General features: G+C 42.1%; 1 protein-coding gene across 12 annotated transcripts in view; it reads right to left on the reverse strand.

The window, feature by feature from the left end:
* plekha7a (pleckstrin homology domain containing, family A member 7a) overlaps positions 1 to 24,444 on the reverse strand; it is a 189,053-nt gene that overhangs the window by 9,336 nt on the left and 155,273 nt on the right. For 8 of the 12 annotated variants that reach the window (XM_084058989.1, XM_084058987.1, XM_084058982.1 and 5 more), the window contains 14 exons: positions 22,860 to 23,468; positions 20,522 to 21,098; positions 18,519 to 18,605; positions 14,447 to 14,500; positions 11,514 to 11,579; positions 7,782 to 7,862; positions 7,443 to 7,592; positions 6,912 to 7,013; positions 5,927 to 6,038; positions 5,537 to 5,649; positions 4,849 to 5,043; positions 3,895 to 3,991; positions 2,810 to 2,904; positions 1,098 to 1,370 (listed from right to left, as the gene is read on the reverse strand). In XM_084058989.1, the coding sequence (XP_083915115.1) occupies positions 1,098 to 1,370; positions 2,810 to 2,904; positions 3,895 to 3,991; positions 4,849 to 5,043; positions 5,537 to 5,649; positions 5,927 to 6,038; positions 6,912 to 7,013; positions 7,443 to 7,592; positions 7,782 to 7,862; positions 11,514 to 11,579; positions 14,447 to 14,500; positions 18,519 to 18,605; positions 20,522 to 21,098; positions 22,860 to 23,468 (2,611 nt within the window). The remainder of the gene's footprint in view (positions 1 to 1,097; positions 1,371 to 2,809; positions 2,905 to 3,894; positions 3,992 to 4,848; positions 5,044 to 5,536; positions 5,650 to 5,926; positions 6,039 to 6,911; positions 7,014 to 7,442; positions 7,593 to 7,781; positions 7,863 to 11,513; positions 11,580 to 14,446; positions 14,501 to 18,518; positions 18,606 to 20,521; positions 21,099 to 22,859; positions 23,469 to 24,444) is intronic. The other 4 variants (XM_084058986.1, XM_084058988.1, XM_084058991.1 and 1 more) reach the window with 4 other exon arrangements.

Below are 24,444 nucleotides of genomic sequence, written 5' to 3' on the forward strand. Positions count from 1 at the left end.
TATAGACATATTCCTTAATTCTCTCTATATGCTCTCTAAATATACCAAATCTCTACAAAATAGAACTATACAAATGTATACTGAAAATATCCCATTTTAAATAAATAAAAGTGTACATGTACAAGGCATGTAAATGTACAGCAGTGTTTTTCTCTATTTTTCTGTTATTAAAGTATTCTTTTCTTTCAACCTGGCCCTATTTTCCTAGTTGCCATAATGCAGATCGGTTAATACAAATGTCATCACTTCCTTCAGTATTGAGCTTCACAAAATGTAATCACCACTTTCTGCAGCCAAACCAGATGACCCTACACTTACAGTGTTTACAACACAATAATGCTTATGTGGCATTTAAACATTTATCTTAGCCATACAAGGACATTTATCACACAGAATTTGAGTCATAATAATAGGCTATTTTATGCTTTTTTGCATTGCCAAGATACTTAATTAATTACAGTGAGCACGGGCCTGCAGTCAGAGGTTTGCCAAACTCACCACTGAAAGAAGTGACAAGATAAAATGTTCACCGACCGACATCATGGCAGAAACAGCTAGGAACACAGGGCCCCGGATGGGGGGAAAAATATTCTTTAAATATTTTGAGAAAATAGTAAGGGAGAGCAAGAAACTTCTGCTTCCCTCCTTTTCTCAGTGGATCTACATTCAGAGTTGTGTCAGTGAGGTGCCACAAGAGGGCAGTGATAAGTGGGTTCACTTTAACCCTTCCACCGTAAAAAATAATAAAAACACGACCAAAACACAGGGAGTGACCGTCTCAGTCCAAAACTAGCCAGGCGACCCCCCCCTCCTCCCATATTAGTTCCCAAAGTTCTCCGCAAGCCCCGTCAGCTTACACCATCAGCCAAGCTAGCTAGCCAGCCCAAAGCCAGTCTCGCCACCCTTTAGCCCGAGGTTAGTACCCGCGGCTAACAGCTTGTTGGTCTCACACACACACGTTAGCATGTTAGCGTCCCGGTTTTAGGTTATCATGTGGCAGGGGAGGGCTGGGGCGTGTAGCAGCAGCGATGGTGGTGGTGACTTTGGGGGTCCCTGTGCCTGGTGCTGCTGCTGCTGGGAGCTGTGGGGTAACGTACGGAGGGTGCCGGGTCCGAGGCGCCGGCGGGCAGCCTGGAGGAGGACGAACGCTGGGAGACGACGGAGAGACCCGCGCAGGAGGAGCGCTCGCCCTGGCTGAGGTTGCGCTTGCGCTCGCGCACCAGCGCCCTCTGGTGCCTCTTCATGCGCTCCAGCTGCTCCTCGGCGGTCATGCGGCCTCGTTGCTGTCCACCGGGGGCCAGGGCCCCGCCTGGAAGAGGAGGGGAGTCGGCGGGAGAGGACAGGCGCTCCAAGGCACTCCTGGGTCGCTCCTGGTGGTGGTGGTGGTGGTGGGGTGTAGAGTTACAGAGAGGAGGGGAAAAAGAGGAAGGAGCAGTTGGGAGAGAGGGAGACAGGCAAGTAGGAGAGAACGAAAGAGAAAAAGAAAGGGAAGAAAGAGGAAGAAACCGAGGGAGGGTTGGAGGAGAGAGGCAGGAGGAGAGGAGAGGAAAGGAGGAAGGGTTGGTAGGAGTGGGGAGACAGAGAGTAGGTGAAAGAGTTGTAGAAATGTAGGAATAACGTGGAGAGAAAAGGCGAAGAACAATGGACATACAGGTAGGTAAAGGAGTGGAAAGATGGAGGGAGATAGAGATGACAATGAGAAGGGAAACAGATGTAGGGTGGGAGGGTCAGGACAGAGAGAGGTGAGGAGGACAGGAGGGGTAGGGCACAGGAGTGGCGAGCGATAGGGGGTTCAGTGGAGACATGAATGTATGGATGTGGACAAAGAGATGAGGCAGGGGAACAGTGAAGCATGGTAAGGAAGCAACAATGGGAGGAAAAGTGAGGACACTGACATATACTGCAACAAAAACAGCACAGTGTGCTTTAAAGACGCACTGAAGTGACATTTTTGGTCATTTTATTTTGAAGGTTCAGCCTGAAACGTCGGCTCAATGACTCTAAACCAATCAGAAGGTCCCATCCCTTCAGGCTATGGGACGTTGGATCTCAATCACTTCAGCCGTGGGCACGGCTAGTGTTTGTTTACAAGTGAGAGAGAGACGGCCAGTGAAGCGCGTTTGCTACTACCTGGCTTATTTCTAACCTATAATGTTTTCAGATACATATATTAGTGTGCAGATGAAGTTTAAAATGAGTAATACACTCATCTTCAATGAGATTCAAAACGGAGTATCTCTGTAATTAAAATCAGCTGTGTTTGAAGAACGTGCAGCTATGGGAATCAAACAGGTGCATGTAATCAAGATTCATTTATATGCACGAAGGCTGTGTTATGTCATCACGCAGCACGTTTTCGTTTACAGGAAGTAATTAAGATTGGCTTTTTAGGGACTTTAGATGTAAAAATACACAAAAATGTTTTTTTTTCAATTTTTTTTGCATCTATTGTTAGGTATGCCCATATGATGACCACGGATATGCTCTAAAAGTGTGAAAAACATATTTTTCATTTCACTACACCTTTAAATAAAATCATTGATTTTCATAAAGTACTGAAAGTAGCAGATCTACAAGCTTACGTGTTGCATTGTGAGGTTGCAGATTGATTTTATTTTTCGCTATTTGTGCATGACACCATTGTACGGCAAAGTAAAAAATAGGGCTTAAGTAGTTAATTACACCAATCAATTTAATTGATTATAATAATACTTATTTTCATGTTGATTTGTTGATATATAATTAGTTTTTAATCAGCCCAAAATACATGCTTCTTGATTATTCAATTAATCGAAAAAATTTGACTCACCCTGGTTATGGACCCCCCAGGGACCCCCCGCCTTAAGGTGACGTAGGAGGAGACGGTACTGGGCTGGTTCAATCGAGACGAGGAGCCGGACAGACCTGGACAGATAACACACAGTGTGGAGTGGGAATCATGATAGTACTATTAGTACAGTGGTTCTCAACCAGTGGGTCGGGACCCCCAGGGGGTTCCCCACATGATTTTCTTTTGGGGTGTCCCAGATGACAGTGAAGTGACAATTTAAGGACTTTTATGACCTTAAAAAAAATCATCATTACTACTTCAAAAGTAATCAACAAACTATGCTATAAAAACTGGTCAAACATTGGCAAAATTTTCAAATATAAGAAAGAGGCAAAATTTGTGAAAATAGCCGATGCTCAGCCGAAGCTCAACACCTCGCAACGCGAGGCGTTGAGCTTGTAGATCTGCTATTTCACAATATTTATCTGAGGAACCGAGTCAAACAAAATGTAATCCCTCAATTCTTAGAGCTTATCAGGGTGGGGGGTCCCCAGTTCAAATATGATTATTTTGGGGGGTCACAGCATGAAAAAGTTGAGAACCACTGCTATAGTAGTAGTACTACGTATAGTGAGTGCATAGTATCAGTCACAGTAGTAATTAGCAGCACTTGTGAGAAAACTTGAGTTAACAAATGCTTTCATTTCTGTTTAATACATAGGCACACTATGGTCGCTCAGCTCGTTCAATTACTGTGTATTCTTATTATTTATTTTGTCCTGCATGATGCAAGCTTTGTTGAGGGTGTATACTATTATGTACAGTATATTCTATTGTATATTTTGTTCATTATTGATGTTGCTTTGTTCTCAAAAGACCGCAAAATATTTTTTTCCGTGGTCTGTGCTCTGCGTCAATTCTCAAAAGTAGAAATCTTAAAGACGCATCGACACGTTTTTGCACGCCCACTTCCACATCCGTTAAAAACAATGGCTGTGTGTCTTGACGCGAGCGTCTTGACACTTTCTACAACGTCGGTCCCAATACGTTTTAGCATGGTGTGCTAAACCTGCCAGTCCAGGTACATAACATGTACGGTTAATGTATCAGTGGTGTAGACGTACCTTTGCTAGGGAGAGTCTGGTAGTTCATTTCAGACCCTGTGTTGCTGCGGCCCAAGCCAGGCAGCTCTGGTTCACTCAGGTACGACCGCAACTCCACCTGCCAGTGAAAAAAGACTTTGTTAAACAAAGTAACAGTGTGTCTATTGGTGGTATGTCCTGTAGTGGCCAAGTCCTATACTTGAGGTCCTACTGGTTGCCGAGGAAGTTCAGACGTGTGCTCAAATAACTGACGTCCAAAACTTGTCTGTGAGTTCATAAATAAAGGCTTTATTCTCTGTAGCTGATCTGTCACTTCAGCATACAATTCATACATAAATAAATAAACTTAAACGCACAGGATACAGACCACAAGCTCTCTCAAACACAGTCAAAAACGGTTTGCCTCTGCTCTGCCACTGGCAACATCTGCGCCTGATTGGGGACCTTGTTAAATACCTAGGCAACTTGGCCTTGACCAAGCCCTGCGGTGATGTCATCAAATAAAAAACAAGTCAAATGGCTCTTACAGTCCCTTTCCTCAGTTCCTTTTGTAAACAACAGTGTTAGTAGGGTTAGCAGGGTTCCCACGGTCTTGAAATTCCTGGAAATATTTGACTGTGATACGTTGTTAGCTTGTATATCATTTTTTTGGTCACGTGACGCCTCAGTCTTGAGGCATTGATAGCACACTGGTGTAAGAGCCTCATTATTGCGGCGTATGATTGCTGTAGGCCTGGAAATGGGGTAAAATACTTTGGAAAAGTTATGAAAAAGCTTTGAAGTCATTGTTAAAAATGTGTGGGAACCCTGTGTTAGGTTCATTTCAGTTTATATATTTACCAAGAGCAGTACATTTGCACATGCCCAGAGTTTGTCCTAAACATCATCTCTCTATATAATTTATCATAATAGCATAATTTGCTACACGCAGACCAGAGGTACTGCACTAGTGTACCTACGTAAATATCAGCATACCTTACAGTCTCCATTAACAACACCCTGCCCAGTTTCTCTGTCTCTCTTCCTCTCATCTGACTGTCTCTTGAGGCCACGTACTGATGTGTGCCGAATGACTGACGCCTCTTTGGGGAGCGGTGGGATCACAGGGGGCGTGTCTTCATAGTCATAGAGGCGGGGCAGAGGTGGCCTGGGTGGGGCGCTTTCCTCAGCCTGTACAAAAACCATGACAAAAAATGCCATTTAGAACAGTGAGCATTAAGTGTTTTATCTGCATGGCCAACTTAAGTGGGAATTCCACCATATAAAAACAACAAATGTTTGCTGCCAATTTCAATGTTTGGTCTTTTAAATGATGTAATGAAAAAAGTATGTGCCACACATCTACTTAAGTGCATTAAACATGCATTAAACAAAGACGGACAACTTCTAACAGCATCACTATGGGTTATTTTTTCCTTTAAAAAGGGCCATACCAGCGTTACTGCATGTTTAGCCCAATGACTACAAGCCATGTATACTTTACATTACTGCCGACAAATTCCCAAAGCATATCATAGTTTAATATTTTCATACACATGTTCCTACCTTCCAGGAAGCCATCGGTTTTCCGTTCATGTCAGTGTTACCTTATCATTGTGCAGTTTAAAGTGCGGATTGTTTTCGATTTTTTTAAGTATAGCTGAAAATAGCCCTCGACACTCACCCACTTTGGCACGGTGCTGTGAGGCAGGGTCTGGGAGCTGCGATGAGGGGGCTGGAGCTTGGCGCTCTGAGAAGGCACTGCTGAGTCCGACACTGAAGGCACTAGTTTCCTCTCTTAGAGAGAGGGTATGAACATGCAACATGCAACATATCATGTGTTGGATAATATGACACGTGTCTAGATCTGTACTTAGCCTCCCAGAATATTGTGTACACATTTGTTTTTTTAAATAATTTTAAAAACGATATCACTACAACCCTGTCGTTGCTTTTAAAGTTGTTAAAGGGTTTTTAAAACAACATATTTATAGTTATGGGTGTACGGTAGTTATTGTTCTAGGTGTGGACAGCCCTTGATGATCCCAGAGGGGATTATTGACGTTCTTCCTACCTGGGTTGTGGACGGAGCTGATCGTGATTTTGTAGTTTGCTTTGCTGGCGCTCAACCCGCCCATCACGTCCTCAATCCTCCACAACTCACGCTTAATTTGGGCTTTCTCCTGCTGAGGTGGGACATGAACGCACGCACGCACATGCGCACACACACACACACACACACACACACACACACACACACACGCACATTAAACAGCCCACAAAGCAGTCAATTACATGATCACAATGAAAAGTGGTATGCAGGCATGCACAACATCATATTTTAGAATTTCAAATTCAATGAGGAAAATTCTTATGCAGAGAAGAGCACAAAGACAGGATGAAAAACACATGGAACTCTACATAACATTGAAGGCACAAGGGTTAGGTTAAGATTAAGATTCAACATTTAAATGAGACGTTTTCGCCAAATTGTGCAAAAAAAAATGCAGGAGCCCAACACATGACTACCATTTGTGTCAAAAACATTCCCAGTGTTAAATTATCCATTTGTAACTCTTAAAGGGGAAATCCACCCATTTTCAATATTTAACTATGTCATTAATATAGCATAAAGGAGTTGTGTGGAAATAAGAAAAAAGTTCCCCCCTTTCTGTGTTGCCTTGAACTGGAGGATTGATTTTGGGTTTAACATTGCAAATTACAACATGATGAGTCATCATGTTGTAATTTGCAATGTTAAACCCACAATACTGTTTGCTAATACATTGCAAATTACAACATGATGAGTCATCATGTTGTAATTTGCAATGTTAAACCCACAATCAATCCTCCAGTTCAAGGCAACACAGAAAGGGGGGAACTTTTTTCTTATTTCCACACAACTCCTTTATGCTATATTAATGACATAGTTAAATATTGAAAATGGGTGGATTTCCCCTTTAAGAGTTAAATTACCACTGATGGTTTTACCGTGTACACTATCCAAAGTTGTGCTCAAAATCTATCCCAGAAGTTGATTGGAGAGTAGTGTGTCTTACCTGTGAAGCGGTACTGTTATTCATCTGGGCCTGCAGAGCCCTCCTGAGCTGCTCCACAGAGCTCTCCAGAGCACTGTACTCTTCCCAGGCCCGTGACATCTCCTAAAGGATGATACAAGTCTTATCAAATGTTCTGACATATACCTCATTGCAATGCTGTTTTTTTTAACTGCCAATCCCTCATACATCAGAAGCATATTCATGGCATAGAATGTAAACTAAATACAGACTATTAAAATGATATCGGAGGACGAGGCATGTGGTTTCAATACCATCCCTAGGATCAACCAGTCTGCAGAAAAACCAGTAGGGGTCAGCAGTAACTAGCCTGTACACCGTAAGTGTGTGGGGAATTAGCATAACAACCATATTGGGAGAAAAAAGGGGAAAATCTACAAATACAGAAAGAAAGAAAGAAAGAAAGAACTACAGAGGGTGTGAGATATGAGCACTAATGGAGCACTACTGTAGGTGCTACTGGCAACACACACATACACACATGACACACTGTATATACCAGAAATCACCTACCGTGGAGACGCGTGAGATCTGAGCTCTGATGGCAACCAGGTCTTCCTGCAGTAGTCTCTGCTGGTAGGCTATCTTCTGGCTGTGGGCAGGCTGGTCCTGGTACTGCTCCATCTGCTGGTGGGACACGTCCAGCACACTCTCCAGCTTATCCTGACAGAAAGTCACACAGGGGTCAGAGGTATGAGACATTCATGGGGAAAAAATATATAAAACTTTTAAAGTGTGGTCTTTGGAGCACAGGTCTCCGCCAAGTAAAAATACCTCACAATTGTACTTAAGTACAGCACTTGAGTAAATGTACTTAGTTACTTTACATCACTGCAGCTTAACATTGTGTACCTTGTCTTCCTTTAAGGAGCTGATATTTGCTTCCAGTTCCTGCAGGGTCTTGTCCTGCTCACACAACTGACTCAACTTCACCTGCAGGGGGTGAGACAGACGCACCATTTACAACTGGGATTAACAATGCATATTTCTGCTGTCGGGCAGAAACCAGATATGTCCAAAATATTAACTTTTCAGATAGTGAAAAAAAAACAGCAACACAATACTGTCATTACATTATCATCACTTTACCCAAATCCAGCTCAAGTGGAGTTAGGAGGTTTGACTTCGTCATTCTAATCAATGATGGAATAAACACCTAACTCCACAAGTTGGAGTTAGGTGGTTTGAACGACAGTTTGAGGATCCAATGTTTAGTCAGAAGCACTTTTAAATACTTTTCATTGGTTCAATATTTGTAAAACCCCACACAAAGATGTAAAGGGTGTTCAATAGCACAGATTTATATATTTTTTTTGGGGGGGAAATGGACAGCCCGACAGCAACGATATCTCGGTTATGTCCTGCTAATACTGTCTTGTCCCCATGATAGACTGCCATTATGTGTCCCAGGTAAACACACCGAATCCCTGAAGAAGACCTGAGTACCTAAGGTCTTCTTCAGGGATTGAGTGAAATGACATAGTATAAATTATGTTTCAGCACCACAAAGGCGTGGAGAGTGCGCGCTCGCGTACGTGTGTGTGTGTGTGTGTGTGTGTGTGTGTGAGAGAAAGAGAGAGAAAGAAAAGAATGTAGACATAGGCCTAAACTCTGTAATTGTTTTGTATGTAGTCTCCGTACAGTCCATTTATGATGGAAATAATGATCTTCAGTATGATGTGTTATATCAGGTGTGAGTTGCATTCAGATTTGAGCATCAATGTAATGCAGGGGTTTTCAGGCCAAGGAACCCTTAGCTGACAGAGAGAAGTAGCAGGGACCCCCACTACATATTGTACAAAATCTCCATAGATAGCTTCATAGACCTGTTTGACAGCACTAACACTGTGTTTGACAGCACTATCACCAGTGTATGTTGGATTCATGTTAATGTGTATTTTTCAGACATTTAACCCTCAATACTAATAAACTTGAAGTTTCACTCTGTTCTTGGTCTGCTCTTTGTTCCCTCTACAACATAGTGAGCTTGTAGATCTGCTATTTCTGGCTCAGAATAGGGATGCTAGGGTTCAAGTGGTAAAAAAATATCCTACCACACAAAGATTTGGCTTTGTAGTACCTCTCCGGAAAACAGCTTTTGTAGGCCCATATCTACAGTATCTATGGTGTCATGAGTGTGGTGAGACTGTACCTTAGCTGTAAGTTCATGTAGGCCTAAATATAGGGTGTTTATAGCCATTGTAAATTTCACTTTATTGGGTGTAAAGTGAGGTCACCCTGGGGGCACCACACTGTGTTAATCAGTGCCTGATAAAGCTGCACATATCATGTAAATATTACAGTGCACATTTATGTAAATATATTGCTCACATTGAATAAAATGAATATGTCTAGCTGAGATATTTTTGCACATGCTAGGATCACTATCTTCAATGTTTTTTCTTTGTAAATCGTATTTTATATATTTATCTGCAGCCTATTTGTTACTGTACGGTATAATCATCCCATGAGAATCAATCAAATGTATTTGGACCTCATTTTATCACTGCGGGGCTGAATAGCTGAAAGTGAATCAAGTGCTTATCCTCATTAACTCCATCCACCACACTCTGTACTGTACATACAGTAAACACGCTTGCAGTCATATTAGCTGTTCCTTCATATTAATAATTTAACTTGTTGTTGCCTCCATGGTGAATATTGTTGTTCGATCTAATCAAATATTCATTGTGAACATCATCCTCATGAATTGTTAAGCGGTGTCTGCGCTTGCAGGTTGCAGCCAGACACAAGAATCCTCAGACAGGAAGTAAGATATAAAATTCATAAGAGAAGAATAAAAGAACAGGCTATTTTAGAAGGTGGATGAATCATTTGGGCTGGGCATCGAAAGTAAGGATTTATAAATAAATGAAAGGACAACTTGGAACATCCTCCCACACTTTTTCCTTTTTGCCTCAATAGGGATTTTTCTCTTCCCAAAGGCAGTAATCAGAGCTGGCACGTATAGTTCCCTGCCTAAAGTTATAATTTATTTATTTTGTATTATTTTGTGCATTTGAATGTTTTATTTCGTTGATAGGAGAGTGTAGAGAGACAGGAAACCTATGGCAGAGAGAGGAAAGACGTGAGATAAGATTCGAACTTGGGACCTCATGGCTCACACTGGTTTTAAAAACACAGTGCAGCTGCAGTGCAGTGGCGTGTCATATTATGCTGTTTGTCATAATGCAGTCCTGGCGTCGGTAGCCAGTCTTAGTATTTCAGTTGAGCATTTTATATATACGGTATCCTGGAAATGGTATATTAAAACATTTATTTTCTTCAAGATTACAATTCTGTGGCTTCGGTTTCTCAATACTGTAGCAACAACAATAACAAAAGAAAGGATTAAGAACAACAAGTAGTAAGGTAAAGAAACAGCTTAGTATGTACTGTACAAACATCAGAGCACACTTTAAGTTGCTTTGAAGGTGACGTGTGCATAAGTCCCACTTCTAAATATTATACAGCATTACATATATGCTGCATAATATATAGTAGGCAGGTAGGCCTATTGTGTCAGTAAATCTCTTTCATTACACATGACTGATAAGAGGTTTTGCCATGTTTACTTTTTAAATACTAAAATTCATCATACTATACTAACAAAATGTGCAACAATATTATTGGACAATATCATCGGACTTCCCACACCCACACTTTCTGATATGAACAATAAAGGCATCACACGTTTAGCGCTCACAATAGCATATGACACTGATCCTCCCTTACATCATCACTTCACACTCATATCTGGACGAAGATACAGAACTTTAAAATGGGAAAAGGTTCGTATTAGTAGGAGTTTTGTCCCTTCAGCAATTGCGGCATTAAACAAACTGCCTCGCTGATAGGATGTTTTTTGTGTAATTTGGGGACTGTATGGCATGTATTGTCTTGGTGTTATGTTATGTGCCATGTTGTTTTGTGCTATATGGTTATGTTTTTTTTCTGTTGGAACAGATGTGAAGAGGAATATCCCCGAGGGAACAATAAAGACAATCATTATTAACAGCTTAAATCCTGTGTGGACACCTACTTAAACTTGATTTCTCACCTGAGGAGCCAATACCCAGAGCTACAGTATGGCACAACTGGCAATATCTGTTTTGCCTAGTGTCTTGTCTTTGTAATGACAGGATTGTAGGTTGTATAGCCTGGGATATTTCTTCACCTCAACAACTAGTCTCTCCTCATCCATTGCTCTACACACACAACGACAGCAGGAGGAGAGGAATCTGCCCCGGGAGCAGAACATGCCTGGATCTTATGCCCGGATGTACAAAAAACATAAAAAATAATCAGTGGCGGCGAGGCTGGAAATAGGACAGTGGCGTTAAGTGCTGCTGGGTAGCTCATCAGCAATCTCCAGCACACGCCTACCTGCCGTTATTAGAGTTGTTCATAGACAATAACAGTTACAGGCAGCAGTGTGTGGCTTTAGCCACCAGGCACCCCTGGAGCGCTAGAACGTATTACTCTTTTTTTTTTGGCAGAAGATCAAAAAGACAGAACAAGCTTTGTAGAAAGTTTGTGAGGCGTTCAATGCAGCTTCTAAGATAGTTTCATGGTTCTACTTACATCCACGTCACTTTCTGCCACTTTCACTGGTTTCCCAGAATCTTTCACGGTCTGACTTCCAAACACCTAGAGATTAGAAAACAAACATTTCAAGGTGCTGCATATGAGGTAAAATGATTACATTTATCATCCAAAATGGACACTAGGGGACTAAATGACAAAGACCAGTGACTACAGAAACTTATACGAAGCAAAGATGTATTGGTCATTAGGGTGTACAAATGCATCAATGCATGGATCTTTGTGTAGGGTTTCAACTGCATAAATTTGGAATGTTGAAATACATTAAATTTTGGCACAAATTAAATGTAATGAAATTTGGCACTTCTTGAAAATAATTGTGTGAGAGAACTTGAAGCTTGGTGTATCATTCATATTCCCTATTTTCCACTAATACTGAGTCAGTTGAGTCACATGTGTGAATTCAAAATATATTTTCAAATAGTTCTGCAAATTGAATGCAATCAAATCATGGTGAAATTGTAGATTTCATGATACATTGAATCACTTCCTAAATAATCATACTCAAATCCAATCATTGTGAGGTCAGAGATTTACATCCCGAATGGTCATTCATACATTCCCTTGAGCCTTGCATACTATACATAAAACATAGGGGTGAATTATTGGCACACAAAAAACAGCTCTTGCTATGGATACAAAGCAGCTCAGAACTATAAAACAGTAAAACAAAAAAAAGAAAAGAAAAGAAAAAAGTCCCCTGTATCTAGGAAACCACAACCAAAACAAACACATACAGTGTTTTAGTGGGGAATTGAAAGGGTTCTAACATGCTAATTCTTTCTTATTGCATAATACTAAAAATACTAAAATGAAGAAAGGAGAACATTTTCAATATACAGTACAAGCAAATGTTTATGTTTTTAGCCCTATGTGTCCTGAGGTGGGTTACTATCACTGGACAAAATGGCCACTCCAACTAAAAAGGCCCAGTATTTGAAAAAGAAACACAACTCATACAATAATCAGAGACAGAGATAAGATAGCACATAAGGAGGCATTATATCTGTGCATATATATTGGCTGCTTTAAAACATGTTCAAATTGTTCATATGTGTCAGTACAAAATAGCTGCTCTATAAAAAGGACTAGAATTGTTTTGGAATTAGGATTCGAATGATACTTGAAACAGTGTTTCAACATTTAGAACACACTCTGAAATAACAGAGGTTAGGACTTTTGTTAAAGAGGTACAGTGAATCAAAAGATGATGGTAGAAGCAGCTGGCTTTTGAGCCACACTTTTGGGCCACAGCCACAGCCACAGCACATGCACTGCCGAGCCATCCCATGCCACTACTCAACGTCAACGCCTTCATCATCGCCACCACCATCGCACGAGGAGAGGGTCACACAGAGGCTACATTAAGACACAGACACGACGCTACAAGCAATCGGATGTCATTTCTATGTATCCCAGGCAGTGTTGATTTCGTCGACTAAAACTATGACGAAAAATGTTCGTCGACTACCTTTTTTTCACTGACGAAAACTACATTAAAACTAAATAAAAACTAAGCTACGCTGACTAAAACTAAGACTGCATTGTCAAATATATTGACAATTTTGTCAACAGATAAAAACTAGACTGAAATGTCAGGAGGGACTAGTGGAGAAGAGATCCAGTAGAACTAAGACAAGTCATTTTATGTTTGGTTGCGCTCCGGTGTTGCGCTCTGAAAATAGCCGATCTACAAGCTCACAACGCGTCGCGCTGCGACGCGTTGTGAGCTTGTAGATCGGCAATTTTCAACATGATGCAACCAAGTGTAAAATCAGCCATTACGACGCCATCAAGGCACCGCCAAAATACATTTTAGTCGACCAAATCAACTGTAGATTTAGTCAACCATAATCTTATGACATTTAGTCGACTAAAACTAGACAAAACCTAAACATTTCAGATGACTAAAATATGACTAAAACTAAATGGAATTGTATTCAAAAGACTATGACTAAGACTAAATCAAAATTTGCTGTCAAAATCAACACTGATCCCAGGCGCGTAGGCTCTAGACAAACTCACACACATATAGACTGTACTGTACATGCGTATACAGTACCGGCATACTGTATAAACATGCATGGGATTTCATGGGATGTTTTTCTTTTACATCACACACAAAGGAACCCTGGGAGGCACACACAAATTATGAGCATAATATAGATGCCCTACCTACACGCTAACAGCACAGGCACAGACACATGAATGCCGTACACACTCAATAGCTTACGTTCATTAGGGGCCTGAGGGGCCCGGCAGTGCAGTGTAGTAGTAAACTGTGAACTGCGAGGATCAGCGGCTCTAGAGCTCTGATCTGGGAGTCAGAAACCACACACACACACACCAAAAGCCGTCATCACAAAATGGCGGTTGCTTTAGTCTTTTGGCAGTTAGTTACATAACGGCTGCCTCAGAAGAAAAATTAAAATCACTAATTGCTAATACTGTCAGGGTGTTAGCATTGGAGGACAATCTGGCTGGGTATCGTTGGCAGACACTGATAAGCAGTTTTTTTCTTTTTTCAACCGTAAAACCAATTCTAAAACCACGTTGTATACATTATTTTAAAATGTATGCTATGTATTTGACAAAAAAATATTCAAAAATGCTTGAAACATTCAATCATTTCAATTTGGATAATTTAACTGTGTCAAATTTCTGTGAATAAGAAATGCAATAATATATAATACTATTCAGAAATAATATTTTTAGCATGCTCGGTTAAATTGTGTGTGAACCATTACTAAAACCAAAATACATTGCCCAGAGACCCAGCCCTTGTTGTCAGTTAGTATCAAGGCTGTGGGTGTTGGAGACTGAGTGAGCAGCACCATTAGTCAATACAAGAATGCAAGAGAGAAGAGAAGGGGCAGGAGGACAAACAATGTCCCTCTGTCTCCATGTCCCACCTTTAGGTCCAGATATTCCAAGTCCTTTTTCAGCTGCACATAAGTGTCATCAGCCTACGGGGTGAGGAAATAAATAAACAAACGGATATGGATTATTGGTTTGAGGAAAACAAGGTTCAAATTGCCCTTTGTCATTACTGACAAGTCGTCATCTATAAATCTAAACACGACAGGCACTGTACTGTAGATGGCATTCATTCAATCATATGCACCACACTCACACACCTGCCTTCACAAACAATCATGGGGCCTACGCTTAAGCTACACACATGTGCACATGCACACGCAGGCACGCACGCACACGGGCACACAAATTGTTTTCACAAAGTGTTTCACAAACGCAGACACAATTAAATAATGTATGATTTTAGACAGACAGAGCATGTTTTATTTGTTATCTTACTTTAGCAACAGACAAACCTAGTACATTAAACACATTAACAACAAGCTGCAGATGAAAATCGGCCCACAAAAACAGCTCTGCTTTGAAGCCAGTTTGCATCACTAAATCAAACAAACTTGAAACATGGCCTTAATGTGAGACACTGACATCAAAAGCCCAGTTGATGAAAAATGTAACCAAAAATAGCAGCTAATAGAAGCCAAAGCATGGAATGGTTTCAAGAATACCAATTAGCGAACGGCATAGGCTACACATGCTAGGGGCTGGCACCAAGATAGAAGGAGGCTACTTAACACACCTGTGGACAACTACCCAACTGCACATGCTATGACTAGAAGCACTTAGCAGCATGTAGGTATGGAAGTTAAGTTAGTGATATAATGGATGGTGTCATCAAAACCACAATATGGAAGCCAACCAAGCTTGTCAAGAAAGAGGAAGCTGATGGTTTTTGAAGGCTGCCAGCTAGGCCAATAATCACAGCTGATCCATGACCAAGGTCAGCTCACTTCACCAAACCACCAGAGCTTTTGGTAGAGGTTGCTGCTAAAATATCTGTGACTTGTTCTGCTTTCAATCAATGTCATGTACTTTATGTACAGCATTTATACATAAATATTCAGTGAGAAGTAAAAAAAAAAAGAAAAGAAAGAAAGACGAAAGGCACCGGCCTGAGTTGGACCTACTGAAGATCCAGAGCAACTTCTAATGTTTGTAATTTTCTCCTCAAGGAAACCACCTGCTATCTATCTACAGTACTGAATCTATCATCACCGATAGATACAGCACAAATGTGTAATTGTGACCAATTCACTGTATGACCACTTAGAGGCAACCTCTACCAGCTGTGGGTGGTAGGACAAACAAGGCGGGCGTTCCATGCGGTCCCCCACCTGGGTGTCGCAGGGTCTCAATGGAGCAGAGAGGCCCGAGAGACCGAGGTGGGACATCGTCGAGAGGCCGGGGTTGAGGAAGGGATTGGTGGTGGAGGAGGTGGTGGTATTGTTGTTAAGGAGGTGGTGGTGGTGGTAGTGGTGGTAGGGGTCTTTTGGGCCGTTGAATTGCTGGAGCTGGGCAAAGGTGTGGTGGCGTGCAGAGGCCATCTTGGCCTGGTGGCGGCGTAACTGGATAAGGAGCAGCGTGAGCTCCTCAGGCTGGGAGGCATCATAGGATGTAAAAAAAAAAAACATACCCTCTATTTCTCTGCTCAACTTGTTATCCTTTAATGAGAGTCTGGGCAGCCGAGTCTCATGAAAAACAAAATGTTGTTTCATAATGTTTTCTTGGACATTAGTAGGAAGGTCTGCTGGGATTCAGTCCCAGAAGGAGTGTACTGCACAGGTGGCTAATCTGAACCACAACACTGTCTCTGAGTGTCTTACTTCTTGAACAAAAGAGAAGAAAACTGTCTACCACTTCACCCTCATGCATGTCATTAGGGCTACTGAGGGATTTCAGTACATCTATAGTACTTAAATCCCACTATGGATTTGACCGTTGTTCTCCTTCATGAAAGGTTATCCATATTACTATGGATAACACCATTAACTAAATGCCAAGATGAGTAAGGTTTTGTACCCTCTCCACAAGGGGTGCAACTGTTAACTCTTTTACTGCCATGGACGCGTTTTCAAGTCAATTGGTACTTGGTCCACAGTGCCATTGATGCGTTAGACACGTAAAAAACTCACTCAGAACCAGGAGGAGACAACGCGATCCAAAGATTTGCTGCTCCATTCACTTCCCTGTTAAAATATTAGGGAAATATTCTGTATCTCGGCTCCTGTGTTTAAGTATGTATTTTTGGCAAAACATGCTATTTTCAACTTGCCGCAACTATGGAACGGATTAATGAGGGGATCACCGTGCGGACAGCGTTCACAGAAAATATTCCATGATTTTTCAAAGGTAGGTAAAAACACTAGTTTTCGATGGCATTGGGGTGACACTATTACAATTTTACTCTGGCAGTTAAAGAGTTAATTGAACGAACCGATATCATATGTTATATAAAAAAATATATAAAATGGGTGGGTTTTTTTTGCAAATTAATATTTCGATTTTTTTTCTCTATACATTTTTCACTTTTTTCATTTTTAATATAGTGGAAACAGTTTTCAAAAATAGCGAAAATATCAGATCTAAAGCTCACATGTTGCTTGTAGATCTGCCATTTTTGCTAAGTATAAGTTAGTTTAAAAAGTGGTTAATCATTTAAAAAACACGTTTAGTTTCTACATAATATACTATATAAAAATAAAACACACTTCTTGGTTATTGAAGACATCACAAAAGTATAGATATCGATAAACAAATCTCTAAGAAAATAATCGATCGTTACAGCCCTTCTCTCCACCTAAAACATGCTAGACTGTCAGCACTGCGGGTAAATGTGAAATAACACCGCAATAACTTGTAATACAGCAATAACACTAATAATCTATTTATGAATACACAAAACCTCTATCTGTCTGTTTGTCCCAGGCATAACTCGGGTGCCGCCCGACCAATTTGGACAGACCAATGGTTTACGAAAACAAAAAAAAACATCTATATTTGTCTGTCCATGGACAAATATCCGTCTATGGGAGGGGTGTGGGCACTTGCTTCCCTGATTGGTTTACCTGACCTTTCGGCTTCACTAATTGGATGAGCTTTGTGTCACGTTACACCATTTTGCCAATACAAGTGGCAGCGTGTGAGAAAATGTGGTATAAGCCTGAGACTAATGTGTTTATATTGATGTCTCTATGAGAGTTGCTGTAACACCTTCATTTCCCCTCTGGGATGAATAAAGTACCTACCTACCTACCTAGACTGCAACATGCAAGAGTATTGCACGGGTTGGCATGTATTCCCACCCAACACAAGGATAAAGAGTAGGAAAGCCGTACAAGAAGGCTTAGAAGTAGAAGGCAATTACATTTTACATCCACTCACAGAGTGACACATTACTTTTCTATGTCCAGGACTGCCAACACATCATTTGAAAAAAGAAAAGTAACACCTACACTTCAAAAATGATCAAAAACTTAATGCAATGTTGTATAGCTACCTGGGCATGTCAACATTTTGTCAATCATCTTTATCGGTTGCTTCGGTGCAGTGAGCAAGTAGTGGTTCCTTTGACTCAAAACAACTCGAAACAACTCTCAAAAAGCACACGAACATGAACAAACATTTGTTCAACATCGCTTTAAATTAAATATTTAATAGTGATACTGAATGATAAGTTTCAGAATTATATATTTTTAAAACTGAAATGCAATCATAAAAGCATTGAATGAAGGGAGCTTAGGTAGCGCAGTACCTATCCACCACACGGACTCTAGAGAAGGGGTTTGAATCCTCAGCCGTGCATCCGGCTTGGCTGAGTGTTTATGTGAGAACAATTAGCCAATGTTACAGGGAGGGAAGCTGGGTGGGGAAGGACATTTATGCTGCTGCACCAGCCATTCTGACGAGCTGGGCTGGTGCCAGCCAATGGGGGGTGTTGGAAGGAAGGATTATGGGGGAGGGTTAATTGTCTAATGAGTAAATTGGGAGAAAAGAGGGGCGGGAAAATAATTGGCTACTCTAAATACAAATAAAAAAATAGCTTTTGAATAATAACGTAGAGTATTTCCCATTAGAATGTTAAAGTTGTAATCATTTAAAACTTAGGCTTACCGTTTTGCCATGAAGGCTGGGGGCGCTGACTGTGTGTGTGATGTAGCCTGTCGGAGGCATTGACCGTCTCTCGATGGTTGCAGCCTGCTGACAACGCATTATTATAGCTTAATTTAAATTCAGTCGATAGTATTTTTCTTTCTTCTTTTTTCTGTTTCTTTCTGTCTGTCTCTTTCTTTCTGTTTTTCTTTCTTTCCCAATTCAAAGTCAAACTTCAATACATACTCATGGTCCTCCAGATAATAAAACACATACTCAACCACGTCAATGTAAACACACAAACAGATGTTCCAAAGTGTTCACATAAATTAGGTACTGGTAGCGCGTGGCACTGAACATATTGTTCAATAAAAGCAGAATTATCTTATTTCCAGAGGCATTTAGCGGCATAATGTTCTTGGCTTCGCGTGTCAATAACTTCCAAGCTGTTTTAAGAGATCTTGCGCAAACATTTATATGTAAATGTATCGAACAAACACATAAAAAAAAACCACAAGCACTCATTTATAACTCCACAATAAAATGTAGAAGGAACACCTGTCACTGTGCTTTGATACAAAAAAAAAGGCGCAACAAAACGTGATGTAGATCTAAAGACCTACAAGGAAATCAAGGGCATGACACCCCCTTATATTCAGGACATGATCCACCCCTCCATCCCTTCCCTGGAAATCAGTACATCTATCCATCCCTTCCCTACAACACTCTGGTCATCACTACAAGCATCCTAGACTCTTCTCCATCCTGGTTCCCAAGCTGACTCGCTCTCCATTTTCAACCCCTCTGAAAACTCACTTCTTCAGACTCTACTCCCTTAGCACACAAGAATACTCTGGTATTCTAGTTACTTTGTACTAGAATACTTAACACTTAAAGGGATAGTTAGGCCGGTAGGCAGCGGTTCCGGTAGGAGACACAAAGGAGACTCTTTGTGTCTCCTACCACAACCGCTGCCGGTCATCAAATTATTGGCTTAAGAATGTGACAAAAACTAAAGAATATCCATGAATTCAAGTCTCCATGGGGTGACTAATCGATAGAAAAAAAGTCATTTTGGGGGTGAACTATCCCTTTAAACCGTTAAATTAACCACTTAAACCATTATTTTATACTTTGGCTATTCAAAAAATAGCAGATATACAAGCTTGTAGCGCTATGACCTTGTAGATCTGCTATTTTTGAAGAATCGAGATATTTTTTTTAAAGCAAACATTCTTTTACTCAAATCTTTGCTTCTGATGGGGGTCCGCGGCCAAATACATATACCTTTTGGGGGTCCTTGACATGTTGAGCTCCATGAACTTATAGCAACATAAGTGTTTCAGAAAAATGTTAAATCAAGCAGTTCAGTGGCAGTAGTTCAGAGTCAGACAGGCATGGCAGTCAAGCTGGTCCCATGCTCATTCACCCTCCAATCACATACGCCCTCAATCCAACACAATACTCTATGCCCTCAATCCTAACAGCTCAATCTAGGTGGTCTTTTTAAGCAGAACACCACTCAATCTTTCATGCTTCATGCCCAGCGTAGGTCACACTCACCTCTGCTTATTGCTTATTGGATACACAAAAAAACAAAGTGGCCCTTTTCCTTCATGCTGTCATGTAAGGATTTACCTTTTATGTTTGTCTCAAATGTATGTCTCTATTCTGAGCACTTCTCCATCATACAATTGTCTTTATCATTGCACATTTTGGACTGTTTGAATATAATCATTCAAATTTAGGAATTTGTGCTCATTCTAATGTTTCATTGGAGGACACTTGATAAGAGAACGTGCTAAAATCTAAGCATAGTGTGCAAAACCTTTTTGTTCAATAAACATCCAAATATGATGTTACAGAAGATTGTGTTTTCTTGTTGTTTCTTGTGAAGGTGTATTCAATTCCTTACTGTAACCAAGATGTTCTTTTTTAACTACTTAAATTGTGAATAATGAATAATGTCTAAAGTGATCAAAGGGAATGATGTGGATTGTCCAGAAAGCAGGACAGGATCTTACCTTGAGCAGCTGAGACTTTGTCCTGCGGGGGGAGGCGGCGAACGGGACCTCCACCACCGACCTCTCTCCCATGGGCATGACCGTCACCCGGTCGGCAGGCGTGTGGGGCCTGCGCATGGGCGAAATTCCCCGACTCGGGGGTCCCGGCGGCGGGATGTCCGCGGCAGAGGGGGGCACCGACACGCAGCGAGGCGGGTGCGGCCCTCCACCCTCGGTACCGCTCCTGGAGGACGAGGGAGGCACGGCGGAGGGCGGCCGGGTCCCGAACGGGTAGTCCGGCGCGGGGGTGTACAGCGGGGCGGTGGGGCTGCCGTGGCGGAACTGGTGCCTCTGCTGCCACTCGTACAGCTGCCAGACGGCGGCGCCGGTCGTCGGGCCCCCGGGCCCCGCCTGCTGCTCGGGGGTCAGACGGAAGTGGCTGAGGCGGTCCTGGGCGTACTTGTACTCTCCTAGGCGAGCGGCGGGGGGCGGGCTGGGGCGGGAGGTCTTTGGCAGAGTCTGGTAGGCCTCTTTGGTGGAGAACTTGGGCTGGGTGGGAGGGGTCCGCCGAGGGAGGGTGCTCTCTCTGGATGGAGGGCTTTTCGTTGGAAAAAGAACTGTGGTTAGCAGACGTTTAAGTACAGTATAGGGCACTGTTTCCCAAACACTGTTTTTTCATACATAAAAAAAAAAGAAAGACTAAAGACTAAAAGAAAATCCAAAGATTTAAATAAGGGTTTAAACAAACAAAAACAAACTTTTAATCAATTAAGAAATATATATTTTTTTTTTGTATTTTATGAATAAGAAATATAATAAAAAATATATATAATTCCCATGAATAAATAAAAAAAAGTTTAAGAATGGTGAAAATGGCAGATCTCACAACCGCGACGCGTTGTGAGCTTGTAGATCTGCCATTTTCACTAGTTTGGGTGCCGGGCAAACGTCACATTTTTCTTTTGGGTCTTGAGCAAAAGTTTTGGGAACCACTCTATCTGTCCTCAACTTTATTGTCTTCATCTCATTGGCTAGTGATATTTGTTTGATTTAGATAGGAGAGTGTAGAAAGACAGTAAGCTGTGAGTACAGAGACGCAGAACTACAGTACATGAGGATGATGCAGTTATGACACACAATCCAGTCAGTTATCAGCGTGCTCCTTGCTTTAATAGTTAATTAAATTAAACTTTTCACTTGGAATATAACAAACATTATATTATGTACATACAATGTATTATTATGAATTATTATATGACTTGTTCACTGTGAGTGTGCTGTACTTTTTCCACTGTAGGCTACTTTTCCTAACCACTAGAGGGAGGTGTTTGCTGGGTTTATTTGTTTACATGCAATGTACATTATGTAATTGGATGTATGCTGTTTGCATACAAGGCCAAGTTCATTGTTTAGATGGCATTTCATTTAGACAGGTGCTAGGTGTGATATCTTTGCCTGCAAACTAATTACGTTGTAGCACTTAATTGCTTTCTCAGCACTTTACTTTACTTGACCACTTACCTTGACCAAGGTTCACGCTGCGTACTTACTTGATCTTGCAAATTGCAAGTCTATCAAGGTCAAGCGATAAATCATTAAATTGCTAATTACCACCAGGACACTAGTACTGCTGATTTTCTACAGTAAGATGAAAGAAATAACATTTCTCAAAGGACAGTATACCATCAGCACTTGCGGTTCTGGAAAGAGAGCAAACAAACTAGGGATCCTTGATGACCTGGCCTGGGAAACCAAGGTCCCTCTGAGCACCGCTTCTCAACCAGTGGTCCACGGACCACTAGTGGTCATAATGGCATAATTACAGGTGGTCCCAAAAGGAAAACATTTGAAATGCAGTATATATTGTACCTGAGAATTTGTATTAAACTAATGTGTGCGGTGTGGGGAAAATGCTTAAAATAAAATAATTACTATTAAGTGCTTCATATACTTATTTGCGTGCGGTGTCGCACACAGATCTGTAAGTGCATGACACCGGCGTGCAGCTAAGTATAACTCCAGCTTTAAGATCATTAGCCACTTAAACCCCAGCATCCGTAGTGTGGGGAAAGCTTTACTGCGACGCGTTGTGAGCTTGTCGATCGGCTATTTTCAGCTTAAAGCTTTCCCCACAATAACAGAAAACTGAAAATACACTAGCATAGAGCCCTGAGGGACTCCGCTCACCCAAGTGGTTAATTTTAAACATTAATAAAATGAAAGAGAAAATGACTGCTATGCCTTCTTAGGTGGGGTGGGGGTGGATGGTCCTTGAGCATTGTTCGAAATATTCTAGCGATCCAGAGCTAGTGACTGAGAACCAGTGCCTATATGAGGACGGTAAAACCTTCCAACATACCCTTTGTGCTCAGCTCTCTGCACCTGCACCCATTGCTGCACCTCCTCCAAGGTGCTCCTCCTGTGCTGCTGGTGGTGTGAGTCTGCGGGGGGCAGCGTGGCGCCGGGCGGGGTCCTCAGGTAGGTCCCCGCGCCGATCCCGTTGGGTTCCAGGATGGGGCTGGGCGTGGACACCAGGCCGTTCCTCGTGCACGCGGCGGCGGGCGGCAGGGTGGAGGCGGCGCGCGAAGGAGCGCGCGACGGAGCCCTGGAGCCCGCCGCGGACGACGGCGCCGACGGCTCGGGATCCATTTGGCGGACGTGGTGGCCGGAGGCGGAGGTGTCGGCCGGCAGGGAAGCACGGGGGTCTGTCTCCGCGGCGGGAGAGCCCATCATGGGGAGCTCCGTCACAGAGGAGGCGGTGGTGGTGGGAGTGTCTTTTTGGAGGCTGGGGTGCTCCTCGGCGTCGGGGTGGTGAATGGGTTCGAGGAGAACCTCGTGGACGACGGGCTGGGCGGTCTCGGGGTCCGGGGTCTCGGCGTTGACTCTGTGGTTGACGTGGTTGGTCTGCTGCGGGAGGGCCTGGCCCGGGTCCAACGCGTCTGCTGTGGATTCCGAAGTCTCTGGCGGTCTGGGGAAGACAGACCAGGGTAGCTGTGTTCACTTAATGGGTCTCATATTATTTTCTGCATGTTTGTCCTATGTGAGCATGGATTGTCTGTTATAGCTCACTGCAAATCAAATGGGGACTTGTGCAGCCACATTATGTATAAGAACATTAGGTACAAATTCAAAACTACAGTCAAATCTGCAATATTCTGCTTGTTGGTTTGTTTCGTGTAAATACTCCACCATGCCTTCCTATGTATCAACACACTTAAGTGGCTTCCACACCAATGATTCGCAACGCAACAACTTGCAACTTGCAACAGAATCCCAAAACTGAGCTTTGCAATTGGACACAACAGTTCACCGCTGAGCACAATTGCGATCAGAAATGCGTTGCAACTTTCTGTTCGCGATTGGACGAACTGACTTGCAACACAATGTGCCGGCATCTGCAAATGGGTAATTTAGACTGTTCTCTGCAACGGTTTCATCATGTTGTGAATTACTGATGTGGACTAGGCTTTAGACATGGCCTTACAGACGATGTACAAATAACTCAGACTTTTCTTTTCTCCAATTTTAGATTTGTGCTTCTATTTCTTTGGCTGTCTTGGTGTGATGATGGAAAGCAATAAATCAAGTCAAATTCTTATTATGTGTGATACATGGCCATGTAGTCCGTCCACCCATCTGAGGCAATGCAATGAAGCGCAATGAAGCCTTGAACTTCAGATGAAAGGCAAAAGGCCACATGAATGTTTAATCTTGTTTTCTCTTTTATTCTGGATTTTTTCCCCACTTGCTTTCTCTCCCTGACATTAGATAATTCCCCGATGTGTTGGTAGCATCATCAGCTTTCCTGACAGCTGATTTTTCACAGACCTCTCAGAGGGGCTTCAGTCATTCACAGTTGATGACAATTGGGTTTCATTTGACCATTTCTCCCCTGATTCCTTATGAGGGTTTGTGCCCTTTCAAAGGTTGGCACAGCCAGAGCC

The sequence above is a fragment of the Gymnoscopelus microlampas genome, assembly GCF_963454915.1.
Source record: "Gymnoscopelus microlampas genome assembly, chromosome: 6".
NCBI lineage: Eukaryota > Metazoa > Chordata > Actinopteri > Myctophiformes > Myctophidae > Gymnoscopelus > Gymnoscopelus microlampas.